General features: G+C 35.4%; 1 protein-coding gene across 3 annotated transcripts in view; it reads left to right on the top strand.

The window, feature by feature from the left end:
* Positions 1 to 1,594: 1,594 nt before the first annotated feature.
* The window catches only part of ARFGEF2 (ARF guanine nucleotide exchange factor 2), a 54,670-nt gene continuing 41,915 nt past the window's right edge, over positions 1,595 to 14,349 (top strand). For all 3 annotated transcript variants that reach the window (XM_083358785.1, XM_083358784.1, XM_083358783.1), the window contains exons 1-4: positions 1,595 to 1,881; positions 10,187 to 10,217; positions 11,812 to 11,935; positions 12,439 to 12,585. In XM_083358785.1, coding sequence (XP_083214911.1) covers positions 1,743 to 1,881; positions 10,187 to 10,217; positions 11,812 to 11,935; positions 12,439 to 12,585 — 441 coding nt within the window. In that variant the 5' untranslated portion in view covers positions 1,595 to 1,742. The remainder of the gene's footprint in view (positions 1,882 to 10,186; positions 10,218 to 11,811; positions 11,936 to 12,438; positions 12,586 to 14,349) is intronic.

Below are 14,349 nucleotides of genomic sequence, written 5' to 3'. Positions count from 1 at the left end.
ATAAATCCTCACTAGAGTATTATTTATTTCTACAGAAATAAATTAAACAGATATTTTCTGTTTTTTCAATATACCTGGACTTCCCCCAGATTCCTAGCTATTCTAGTGTTTATCAGAGGATGCTTGAAGCAATGATGTACCTCACATTTTCTGGCGTCTCTCCAACAGTTTCTTTTAAAAGGAATAAACCCATTTTTTCTCCAAACCCATCTCTACAAATAAAATCTCTCACTTTGTGATAAGCAGTATTTCTCTCTTATGGAGACATTTGATTCTAAGAACTCTTCTCCATTACCCTTTAATATACTTTCCTGCTGTCCTTGACATGTAAGGAAAGTGGAAGATTTTCTGTCTGCACTGTGGTCCGTTTGCCTTATTTATTTAAAACATTTATATAGCCAAGGGTATAATGTATGCAGAAGGAACACGGTGACTCAGAGAGTTAGGACACTGAGCTTGTCGATCAGATGGTCGGCAGGTCGAATCCCGAGTGCTGCGTAACAGAGTGAGCGCCTGATACTCGTCCCAGCTTCTGCCAACCTAGCAGTTCAAAAGCACGTAAAAATGCAAGTAGAAAAATAGGGACCACTCCAGTGGGAAGGTAACAGCGTTCTGTGTGCCTTTGGTGTCTAGTCATGCCGGCCACATGACCACGGAGACATCCTCGGACAAGTGCTGGCTCTTCGGCTTTGAAACGGAGATGAGCACCGGCCCCTAGAGTTGGAAATGACTTAGCACGCATGTGCGGGGGAACCTTTACCTTTTATAATGTATGCAAGGTAAAAGCTTAGGCAAGGTCACTCCTTCCTATGGCAACATGGAAGGTAAGACAGTTGTGTTTTTACAATAACCATCACAAACTTTATGTTGTGTCAACCTGGCTCTTACATGACCTCCTGCATCTAACAATGAAACTCTAAAACTGAAGCTCTAACAATGAAGGGAACGGTTCACCTGACTCTTTCTATACAAGCTTCCCAATAAATTTTGTTAACTATTGTTCCAAAGGTGTTTTTTTTCCTAAAAGGCAACTGGACTCTCCCCAGCTTCTTCAGTTCTCCCTTAAGTAAAAAGCACCTTTGGGACAACCATGGCCTGGATGATTGAGAATCTCCATAGACATTTGTTAATAATTGCACATCTATCTGGAAATCCGAACTAGACCTCGCTAAAGAAAAAAAAATGACAACGATGATGATTGACCTTTTAACTCAGGGGTCTTCAAACTTGGCCCTTTTATGACTTGTGGACTTCAACTCCCAGAATTCCTCAGCCAGTGTGCCTGGCTGAGGAATTCTGGGAGTTGAAGTCCACAAGTCATGAAAGGGCCAAGTTTGAAGACCCCTGTTTTAACTCTTTCTGTATAACACCCCCATCCTTTTTTTTTTTTGCGCGCGCGCGTAACCAAAGAAGAAGCAGAAGGTGCCTGGACCATATAAGCTCCACCCATTGCTCCTCCCTGTTCTTTCCCTCCTCCCGCCCTGCGATGCCAAACCCCGCCTTCTGGTGTCACTAACTCGACAGGGTGAGAGAGGCGTTCCACAAGGTGGCTTCCGAGAAAGGAGGTCACGTGATGGCTTCAATATGGCGGCGCCGTGTCGCTGTCTAGCCTCAACACCTCCACCTCTGAGGGAATCACGCTTCTTCCGGCTCATGGAGTTCCTCCGCGGCCGGAACTTTTGAGCGTCATTCTCGCTCCGGTAAGGACGGGCCAGGACGAAGGCCTTTAGTGCGAGAAGGCCATGCAGTTCCCGGCCCGCGAGGAGGACACTCGCACGAAGAGTATGTTCGTCTCCCGGGCCCTCGAGAAAATCCTCTCCGAGAAGGAGGTGAGGCGGCCCCCTCACGGACAGCTGAGGAGAGCTTGCCAAGTGGCACTTGGTAAGTTGAAGGAGCGAGCGAGATCGGCCCTTTGGACGTAGGCAAGATTTGAATAATTCGGTTTCTCCACAGCCACCCCCCACCCGCTGCCCTCGCAGGGCTCCCCGGAGCCTGTCAGATGTTGGAAGCGCAGGTGGGGATAATTGGCGCTTCCATTCCCAGTCCTCCCACTTCACCCAGCGACTTTCCCCCGGAAGACAACCGAAGGTCGCTAGTTGAGCCCGAGGAAGCTTTTCTGCATTATCAACTCCCAGCCCTTCTAAGCTCACCTTTAAATGAGCCAGATATGAAACTTTAAACTCTTGTCTCCAATTGTGAAAAGTGGCTCTCCTCATCAAGGCATCCTCAGCTGTCAGCTTCTGTAAAAGTTACACATCTTTGGGTGTGAATTTGCAGATTTGCTTCTATGGAGTCTATAAAGTCCCTCGGTAATAACCAGTTATACCCTGCTCAGGGTTCTAGATTGATAATTCCTCATGGTCGGTGAAAGGAGAAATCTAATTGTATGGATATACGGTTCTTCACCCCTGTGACCCCATAGCGAGGCTCTCTGTCAAGTGTCTGGGGAGTCGTAGATAGATATACACATACACAGTTTTCCTGGCTCCCTAGCTGCTGCGTAATAATGTCAACAAGTTAATGCAGTTGGTGGAGTCAGGACTTGTCATCAGAACCTGCTCTGTAAATTAATCTGCCACGTTGGCTCCTCCCTGGTTTGTAAACAGCTGAGTTTATTTCAGATCTTCCGGCAGGAAGTATAAAAAAATTCTCTGATCAGGTTAATTTGGACAAACATTTCTCTTTGATTCAGGAAATGAAAGCAAGGTTTGCTTTGCTTATTTTACTGCAGCATGTGGTACTGCTTGCTATGAATTTCCTGGGCTAAGCACTGATCATTTTTTCAGTTTCTGATCAAATGGATGGGCTGTGTTTTTTTTTACAATTTTTATAGCCCCAGTAATATTTTTTGAAGCTCTGATTGGACAAAATCTCTTATTATAAAAATTACAAATTTTCTAAAAGAATAATCCATTGGGGACAAGGAAGTATAAAAGAAATCCAAAGTATTTTTAAAAAATTATTCCAAATAATTATTTGGAGTTATTCAATGAAACTGATAAAAAATATAATTAGCATGTATTATATTATTGTATGGTCACTATTTCTGGATGTTTTTAATCCAAATATAAAAGACAATTTGACAAATATTCAGTGACAGTCAAATTTATTAAGTGTATGTATTAAAGTGATCACTGAGATATTTTTTTTCCTGAAAATGTCAGTGCTGTTTTTAAAAGGCAAAAAATTGCACAACCCTATGAGTAATGTTCAATTTAGCCTTGCTTGAGATTATTTTAAGCTGCACTTTTTGCACATATTTAGGAGTAAGTCCATTGAACTTGCTAATGGATGTAATATTGCACTCATTTAACTATGAATCATTGCTTTTTACATAATACACTAAGCAATTAAGCAAACCACATTTTAACTTAGTGTAGTGTGTGATATAGCCTCAGATTTTATAAACGTGCAGGTTTAGCCATGGCCCATGGCCAAACATAGTTGTCTGAATTCAATTTCTGCTTTCAATAAACTGGTACATGAGAATGGAGCAATGTATTGCTAAGTAATCTGCTTAACTAATCAGTTATAATTTATTTTGCAGTGCAATTTTATCTTTTGCATAAAAATAAATCCTGATGAATTTATATTGTATGCTCAGTTGTTTGTGTGTTATTGCCCTTTCATGTAATTTAAATCTATTAATTAAAAAGCTGTCAACCTGGTACTCAATTAAAATATTGGCCTATTCATATTGCATTTATGCAGCACTTTGACTGTTTTATATAAATACTATGTATTATAATTATATGGCTGAATGAGAGAGATTATTGGTTATTGATACATTTACAGGTATAGTGGCTATACATTTCAAACTGGCTTCAAGGCTGTTTATGAGATAGTGACTGAATCAGTGTTATGGATGCTGGCAAGGAATGTTTTGATGTGGCCTTTTTGATTTTGCAAACCTGTTAATAACTTTCGGTATAATTGAGCATGTTATCTTTCTGAAATTTCTCAAACTTGATGTTATTAATTCATAATAGTTCTGGGGCAATATATCCTGTTCATGGTTGTTGATCTGCCATGTTCCACATTTTATCTTATCCCATGTGCAATTCTGCCAAAATGTGAAATTGTTAACAGGAACTGTCTATATTTTGGGGTTTTGTACCAACAGTATGTTAATGATATCCGTCTCTCTCTCTCTCCTCTCACCCAAATGTAAATTCTGAGTTGATTTCTGAATTAATGTTTGATATTTATTTATTAAATTTATATGCCACCCATATCCCTGCTAAAGTGTCTCTGCAAATTAAAAATTTAAAACTATGTAATGGATATCAGCAAAGGACTGGAGGAATATAAATTAGTAAAACTTAATTTAGTCAGACATGGCCTTGATTTATATCTGATGTGTCAGAAATCAGATCAAACACTAAGAATTCATTTTCTATAGGGTAAGGTTGGTTATTGTTTTCTTCTGAAGACTCAGAATCAAAGTTTCAGCCTACTTCTACAATCACTCCTGAATTTGGATACTCAGGTTCTGGAGTGATCTTAGATGTTTACAGTGGTGTACCAACATATCTGAACCCAGAGCAGTAAGGAGATAGAAGTTAGAAATGTTAATGTATGGTGATGATTTAAAATGTAAAACGACTTAAATCTTATTTTAATGAAATGAATTACTGGCCTATCGTATAAAGAGAGAGTTCTTAGGAAGTTCAAATGCTATTTTTTCCTACAAATTATGGTAAGGAATATGTTGAATGAAGATTCCAGGTAGAGCTAGCAAGACAAAATTATGTTTTTCAGTGAATTTGCTCTCATAGTTAAGGCATCTATAGACTCTAGTTCCTCGGTGGTAGTATTTTATTTATTATTTGAGTTAATTTACATCTTGCCAAAGATTTTAATGCTGCATGTAATTTTGAAAATCAAACCATTGCTCACAGATTTCATGATAGATTAAAAAAACCTAATACCTTTGTAGTGCTTGTCTTATTTGAAGATTGCTTGGGAGTCTTAGATATAATATCATTTTAGATAGTGAGATGGGTGGTGTATAAATTAAAGAAATAATAAATGAGTAAAATAAAAATAATTCTTTTTAAAACAGATATGTGTAAATATGGTATTAGACAATTTAGAGGTACAAAGTGCTATACAAATCAGTATCATTTACAAGCTGAAAAGCTACAGCTGCAACATGATTATATTGAGCTGAAGAATATTCCTTAGTACTGGATGATAACTGTACATTATTGAAATGTTCTTTGAAAGCCATTCATTCTTTAATTACAAAAAACTTGTTCTGACTGCCAACACTGTTTTGGTATTCTGTAGCAAATAACACTGTTTGCATTTTGCTCTATTTCACTTAACTGCCTAAAGTTCACAAAACACAGTGAATAATTTCCAAAATATCTATGAAACTACCGGTAGTTGAAACCATGGTAAGAATCTTACCACAGCTGATAGCATTCAACTCAAACTGGTGGCTTCAACTGCCAACAGGCACTAAAACTGTTCTTATCTACAGTTCTGCAGATACAGGAAGAAAGGAAACATGATGGAAGATTTCTTTGAAATCTTTTCTAATAGCAACCACATACTGAATTTAAGTGTTTTGTACTGAATACATTGTTGATCCAAGATTTACTATAAAATATGTATAGCTTTTTAATGGTGAATGTAATGTTTCTCCCAAAACTTATATCAAATTATATCCTGATATATTTCAGTCTGGAATTGAAACAATCATCATGTGTTTTCAATTACTGAACTAGTTAGGTGCATCTGAGTTTTGCATCATGAGGAAAATGAAGTTTTGATCTAATTTAGGAACAATCACTCTAATATTGCCAAGTAATAGTTGTTAAAATACAGTCATTCATTCTTTTCACAAAAGAGTGGATTGTGGTTGATAGTTCCCAGTGACTTTATCAGCATTTAGCATTAGAAATTGAGCATTCTGTTCTAGATTACAAGTGAGTCTTGTTGACTTTCTTTTCCATTCTTACTCTTCTCCACAAATTAAAATTAACTGTTTGCAATAGTGGCAAATATCTGTAGCTCGGGTGTAGGATGAGGGTGAATGTTCATTTTCCAAGATTGTGGGTTGGTTTCTGAATGTTTCATTACCAGGCTAGTTATATTCAATTTGAATATATTCAAAGATGGTGCACAGTTTGGGGGGGGGTTGTTCCCAGACATACAGCTCCTGCCCAATGAGCAGATGGCAGCTCTGGACACAAAAGGCTTTTACCCAGCTTCATCTAATGTGCCAGTTGAGCTAGTTACACCAGTTCTTAGATCAGGGGCACTCAGTCATTCATCCCCTTACTGGACTATTGCCATGCACTCTACATAGGACTGCCATTGAAGAGAAACATCAGCTGGTCCAGAATGCAGCAATGTGGACAGTGATGGGCAGGCCTCAGTATCCTCATGTAACACGTCTGCTTTGTGACCTGTACTGGTTGCCAGGTTGCTTCTGGATGTTATTAAAGGGTGTTGATTGCTACATATAAAGTCCTACATGATGTAGAGCCTGGTTATTTGAGGGCCTTATATCTGGCCAGTTCAATCTGGCAGGATTGGTGCACTCCAGGTTCTATAGATTAAACTGCCATTTGTCTGAACCCTGGAAGCATGCTTTCTCTGTAGCAGCACCTGCCCTCTGGAATGAGGTTTCCCCCAAAATTTGAGCAGCTCCAACTCTACTGGAATATTGCAGAGTTTTAAAAACCTGGCTCTCTGCTCAGCTTTTTGAGAGAAGGAATTATTTCTTTGCCATCACTGTTCTTTTATGCTGGTTTTGTATGTTTTTTTTTACTTGTTCTTTGTTTTTAAATGTTTTAACAATTGTAAGCCACCCACAGTTGCTGAGAGTTGGATGGCGTTTAATTATTTTTATTATAGGTGGTCTCATAGTCTGCTTAGGCTGTGTTGAGCATTTTTGTCCTATACTGAATGCTTCCCAAGGATCTGGGATAAGGAGAGGTGGTTGTTCAATAATGTTAAAAGGTATTGTTGCAGGATGTAAGTTGCTCCAAGTAAACTTCCTTTGCAATTGACTGATGGTGATTTTGTCAGTGCTGAATGATTTGGATTGCACACAAAGCACCTATTACTATCTTTACTTCTTATTGGCAGATCTTTATATTTTGTGATTTTCTCCATTTCTTTCTCTTCTGTTGTCTCCAGGTATTGCAATGTTCGCTATCCAGAGCTTTTTTAAAATTTATCTTATCAACAATTGTTAAATCCTTAAGTGTGGTGCACCAGATGCTTGTCTGATTGCATTCTATAGTCCCAGAGCACTTTAGCTTCTTTATTTTCTATTATTTTGTTTATTTGTGGTCTCCCCCAGTTTTTTCATGCAGACAAGTGGTATTTCTTGCAGAAATATTATGGTAGGTTACACTATCAGCCAGATGTTTAGACTGGATTTGGCATTTATTATTATGGAAAGCATTATGTATCATTTAATTTTTTTAATATTATTTTTTAATAAAACAAGCAGCTTCTTTAAAAAAATCACTAGTTCATAATAAAGCAATATGGTTCTTAGAATCAACACAATAATTACAACATTGTAATCACACTTCTAGGCATCATCATTATATTGAGAAATATAGGTACGTGGAAGCAGAAGAGCGGAAAAACTAATTATATTGCAATCATAAAGTCGTTATGGTCAAAATCCTAAAACTATGTAGAAGGAAGATACATTTAAATGATTTAGTTTCTCTTAGGTGTTCTGCAAGATTTAGGTTACAATTTGGACTGCTGGGACAAATAAAAAAACAAACCTGACCTGATTCTCTTATTTTTCAAAATATCAAATGTAGTTAAACAGAGAGGAACTGTCTATGGATATGTACAGTTTGTGTGTGTGTGTGTGTGTGTGTGTAAGGAAGAATGTGACAGGTGAAGCAAGAAAAAGCCAACATTAGCGAACAAAGTATTGTGCAATGCCTTCTGGCATATATTGTACAGTTTTCCCTAATCAGACTTCCATGCTGCAATCTTAATTTAAACAATTCTGCCTTGGAAAGTAGCCAGATTAGATTTTTTAAAGTAGAGTTTCCAAATACAGACATCAGTCAAATGGTATGAAAGTTCAGTGCCACATCATCATAGTTATGAAGTACAGTAATTTCCAAAATATATTTCCAAAAAAAATTAAATGGATATTATAATATTAGAGCAACAGCATAATACCTTAGTTATTGGCTTCTCAAAGCAGATGCCATTTAAAAGTCTATCTAATGGAAACATATTTTAAAATAACATGTAGTATCATAGTTCCAATCTTGATATTTGCAATTAAACCAGCAGAAGTTGGACAAGAAAACATAGTTGGGCAAACATAGAGAGTATATATTTAAAAAATTATAAATGTACAAAAAGATAATAATGTACTTAGAGTACCAAAATATTCTTAACCAGCTTACAAAGCCAATAAGGTTGTGACTTACCTCATTTCGGAATATAGGAAAGGATTGGCAATTGAAAGAACATTGATGTTTGGATAACTTATTTGGGAAGTTCAGGAAAGACTCTTTAAATGTATTCTGGATGATTACATGGTATCTGACAAATGATTTTATATGTAGCCATAAGACTGGATTAATAGTTTCTAAATTTTGGTTTCCTATTGTTTTATCTGAAAAATTTGGAGGTCTTCCAAATAAGGCCCAATCCTGTTAATTCATATGAGATAAGATTCTGCCTTTTTTATCAAATGATGAAACTGGGAACTTGTGATTGTGAGCAATTTCAGTATTTTCCCAGACTGCTGGCAATGTATGTGTGGATGGGACAATGCCATTTCAAGCCAGCAAAACTTAGACACAGCAACATCTTAGTGCTTCTGTTGAAGAGGCAATTGGGACTCCCATTGGAGAGGATTCTTGGCTTATCCTATCTCCCACTTCCAAGGATCCTATGATAGTTGCATGCTGGCATGATTAGGTAAGGAGTCCAAATGCAGAATTACCAAAGTACCAGCATTAAGATTTTGGAAGGCAACTGCCATTGTGCCAAGTCTGCCATGTGGAGAAGTATTAGAAGTTTATTTTCTTTTTTTTTGTTACTCAAGAGGAGAAAAGGATATGTGATTAGGCATAGACCTAAGGAAACAGGTAAGGCAATTTCAGTGAGTTAATCTCTTGGGTGAACAGATCCATGAACTTGATTAGCTCATAATTTTCTAAAAATTCTGTAAATTGTTAAATGCATAAAAATACCCATCCTCAATATCAGATGCATTTTACACTAGCTTCAGAAGAATTAGAGGAAAAAGTGACTGGTAATTTAGAAGTGTTCTTATTAAGTAAATTGCATGATAAGGTTGATAGTGAAAGAAGGTAGTTCAGATCTTCAAATAAATATTTGGCCTACTATATTACTATCATATTTAAATCAATAGAAGTACATGTGGCACTTTAAAGATTACATTTATTATCTTATAAACTTCTGGGGTCATAGACTGCTAATCAGATACAGTATGATCTGGGCAAGGCATATGATTTATGCATACATTTATTAATAATAGATTTACTAGTCTTAAAGGTTTGAGAAGGCTTTCCTCCTTTTACTGCAAGAGATTAAATATAAATCCAGATGTTTTTCATAATTGTGATATTGAAATATAGATTGTTTGCTTTGTAATTATGTATTACTTAAATCTTTTGTTTTGAGAAATCTAGGCAAGCATGCTTTTCCCACAATGATCAACAAATGGCTAGGAACCTTTCTGAAATAATAATTAGTTCACAAATATCAGACAGTAACACTGAAGAAAGCATATAACTATGAAAATCATTTGAGATTTTCATCCTCCATATTGTATCTTGTAGACATTGAACAGTATAGCCATCAATAACTCCAGTGGTCTCAGTATGCAGTATGTGGGATGGATGTAGTATCTAGCTGCCAGTTGACATGTACAAGAAAGTTTACAAGCATGTGAACAATCTTAGTATTCATACGACACCATAACAAATCTGAATGCTACTATACTCTATAATTACTAAAAAGGTGTTATTTTAAAATTGATAAAATTAGCCTACTGTTATATAGAGAAGTCTTTGTTGGTATTTACCTTAAAAACTCAGTTATTTGAAATTATAAGAACATTTCCAAAGAAATTTGTATATTTGTATGCAAGTCTGACATAGGTCTTAAGCCTTCAACATTTAAAACAACATATATTTCTTTTTCCCCTTAGATGAAATAAAAGCAGAATTAGAAGAACAAAGGTAAGTAAATTCTCTGACATGTCAATGTGTCAAAGACTATTGATCATCTAGCTTGAGGTATTTGTAACATTTGTTAAACATTGCGAATAGATTGGGTCTTGGCATACAGCAAAATGTTATTTATTTGAATATTTTGATAAGTTATATAAAGATAAAACTTCGATGATTCCTTCTGCTAGTAATATGTTTCCTACTAGTGATATATGTTTACCACTTGTATCCAGACATGAAGGAGCAGGTGGACAAAAATAGTTTGGGATACTGAAGAAACTTTCAGAGTTTCAGAAACTTATTTGTAACTATTTAGAAAAGTGAAGGATTTGAGGAAGGGATACATGTTTAAGCAACTCTTGTGGCTATGTATGGTCTACTTAAAACGGTCATTCTATTTCAGTTACTAGCAACGACTTTCACACTTCTGAAAGATAATGCATACCACTTCCTTTCTTTTCAACTGGATTTTTCCCCATACCTATAATTTATCTATTTTCTGCTATTCCCTATCATCATTTTTCATATCAATCATAATTTAGGCATTTAAATGGCATGGACACAGATATAATTAACAAGGTTAATTAACTACAGCTAAATTCTGTTTATATTCCTTTCCAATAATTTTGGCTTTTAATATTTTCTAAACCTCAGTTTGCTTAATGACATGTTTTGCTTGTTATTAACATAAATCAGTGATTTTAGGAAGAATGTTAGTGATTTTTTAAATAGTTTTATATTTTAATTGATTATTTTCCTCACTGGATTTTTGTAAATGGTTTTTGATCATCTTAAATTCCATAATCACATAAAAATAATATTGTAAAATATTTCATAAACATGTTATGACTTTCATGTTTTTAATTTATAATTATAATATATAATTATAACATTAGTTTATATGATGTGTGCATCAGTCCCTTTTTAAAAAAGAAATTTTAAGCACTGACGTGATGTGCAGTAATATAGTCTCTTAGACTATTTTAGTTGTAGCAACATCTGACATTTTCTCACCCAAAACCTAATAATCAGTTAAAATACTTGAACTTCTAAGTTAAATACAACAGTGAAGAAATACTGTAAATTGGTTTGCACACCAAAAGTATACCATAACAAAGTTGATAAATGAAAGTACAAATGGAAATCTTTATTTGTCTTCTTGAGAGAAATGTTTATTTTGTGCACCTACAAATTACTGCCTTCCGAGAATGACTCTGTACACAAATTTTCATCAATGAACAACTCCAATTGTTTGTACTTGGGGTGGAGTTAAAATATTATCTTGCAAAAGGGAACTGGTAGTAACTTGATGTTGTAAGATGACATAGGGAGTTCTGCTTGTCTTTGTGCTGAATTTTAATAATCATGGATATTGAAGATTATAGCCCTAGGCTTCAGTATTTCAGCTGCCTGTTGATAAACCTACTTCCAAGCAGGTATGAAAGAGTAGGCTTTCAATACCTAGAAACAATAATTGATGAAAGTATTGAGCCAGTTAGATATATTTAACATACAGAGGACAATCTGATACAGAACTGGCACAAGCTTTAGTGTGAAAATGATTTATCATATCGAATAATTTTGTTTGAATTTTTCTAATTAGCCAAGGCAGTGAAACCATACCAAAAGCAAACTTCATTGAAGCTGATAAATATTTTCTCCCATTTGAGTTGGCCTGTCAGTCAAAATCTCCACGGATTGTCAGCACCTCTTTGGATTGCTTACAGGTATTTTATTGAAATTTAATCTGTTAACTCCCTTGGGTAAATTGGTTTTACTTGCTGAGTTTATGTTCTACAATTGTATGTATGTGTGTGTTTCAGTACGAATGTTACTGTGCTGTATTGGGAACTTATCTGTCCCTTTGAGCAATGTTTTGAACATTCCTGTTTGACTTCTGTTATCAGTTGGTTTAGTTTTTTAAGTGCTTCATTTCCCCACACATCATGCTTAAAATATTCTTTTTAATGCCATTTACGTGCAATGCAGCTTTGTGGGGGAAAAAATAGAAACAGATTAATTTTTATTCTCAAATCCCTTCTCCCCCTCCCAGCTTTAATAGTTCCATCTCCTTCCCTGGATTTATTCATGAAGATGTTCTGGTAGTTTGAATATGTTGAGAGAACTAAGGTATTGATCACCTGAAAATGAACTTAAGACTGTGTGTGTGTGTGTGTGTATCATGTATATACGCATGGTAAATATATATATATATATATTTCTTGCCTAGAAACTCATTGCTTATGGACATATCACTGGCAATGCTCCAGACAGTGGAGCTCCTGGAAAACGCCTGATTGACCGCATAGTTGAAACAGTGTGCAACTGCTTTCAGGGTCCTCAGACTGATGAAGGAGTACAGTTACAAATAATAAAGGTAACTTCTTAATGTACCTTTTAGAAAACTGGATATTTTGTTAGTCTTCTGTTATTTCAAGAGAATCCTTGTATTCATTTATAGAGTAATTTTCTTCTTATGTTCTCCAACATTGATGAATCTCTTGATATTTATAAATGTATGCCTTATTTAAGAAGTAGGTTCTTAAATAAGGCACATATTCTGTTCTTATGGAACATAAGAAAACCATGTATAATACTTTCTGCCTTCTCAGTTATTTTGCTTATTGATGTTGTATTCTGTGCTTTTACTTACATCTTACTCAGTTCCCTATTTTCTCATTTGGCATCTCATTTCCTACTGCCTATTTTTAAATAACTGATTGTTGCATAAGCACCACTACTGTTTTAAGACTCTTTTCAAATTAAAAATTCTTACGAGTGATCTTGTCCCCAAACAATGAATAGATTTTAAAAATATTCCATGTATTTCAAATGTTTTCTAAATGTATATATATATATATATATATATATATATATATATATATATATATATATATATATATATATGTTTCAAATGTTAACTATTTAGATTACCTTGCTAGGCCCCAAACATGGGGCAAATCTTTATTTCCTGTTTTCAGCCTATCTTGAAGGCTATCAAACAGGCAGTAGTCACACCGGACAATTCATATATTTGTGTAAATTACTAACAAAGAATTAAAGGGAAACTGAGATGCATTTCTGACTCCTTAGTCGTCCTCAGTCAGCTATACCCTTCTGAGATTCGAACCTGGGCTGATTGCATGACACTGCCTTGGATGCAATCAGCCCAGGTTCGAATCTCAGAAGGGTATAGCTGACTGAGGACGACTAAGGAGTCAGAAATGCATCTCAGTTTCCCTTTAATTCTTTGTTAGTAATTTACACACACACACACACACACACACACACACACACATACATATATATATATATATATATATATATATATATATATATCTGCAACATTCTCTTTTAAAGGCTTAAAAATTGAATTTGAGCTACATATGACATTCAGTCACATGTTATTTTTGTCCAGGTAAGCAAAAACAAATTGGTAATGGGAAATACTGAGAAGGAAGGTGTTAGAGATAGGGAGAAAATCTAAGACTTAAAACATAGTGCTACGTACAGTGGCTGGAAAGTTAAGTTCCCATTGAAATTTTTTGGCCTTGCTTTTGAACTGGCCAAAGTAAATGACTTACCCAATGTGCTAATTCATATAAATCATAATTTACTGGCTTTATTCAACCGAATGTCAATGGCACAGTTCACTCAAAATACATCATCATAATCACATAAATCACATTACAGTATACGATTATTTGAGAATACAGCCCAAGATCTGTAAGAATGCAATATTAATTCCTGGTTAAGTGGATAAGATTATAATAGTGTCACTTTAACAGCACATAGAGAACAAGTTCATAGATATACAGTTCTTGGACATTTACTTTTGCACTAATAATATAAAAGCAGTACTGTGTGAGCCTAAGGAACATTAAATGCAAGCTGTAAGCATGCAGAATTGTCCTCTTGCATTTATAAGTACTTTTGACATAAGGGAAAATAGTATGATTTATTTGATAAAAATCTGGAATAAAATAGTTGCTACAGATTAGATAGCATTTTTCCAAGCAAGAAATTGTTCTGGTGGGTTACTTCCTACCTTCTATAACAGTGGTGTTAAACTGCTGGCCCACGGGCTGGATGCATCACAACAAAACCGCGCCCACCCCATTACCTGCAATGGGGAAAAAGC

Source organism: Vipera ursinii (assembly GCF_947247035.1).
Source record: "Vipera ursinii genome assembly, chromosome: 3".
Taxonomy (NCBI): domain Eukaryota; kingdom Metazoa; phylum Chordata; class Lepidosauria; order Squamata; family Viperidae; genus Vipera; species Vipera ursinii.
Note: the sequence above shows the minus strand (reverse complement) of the source record. Positions and strands in the feature narration are given on the sequence as shown.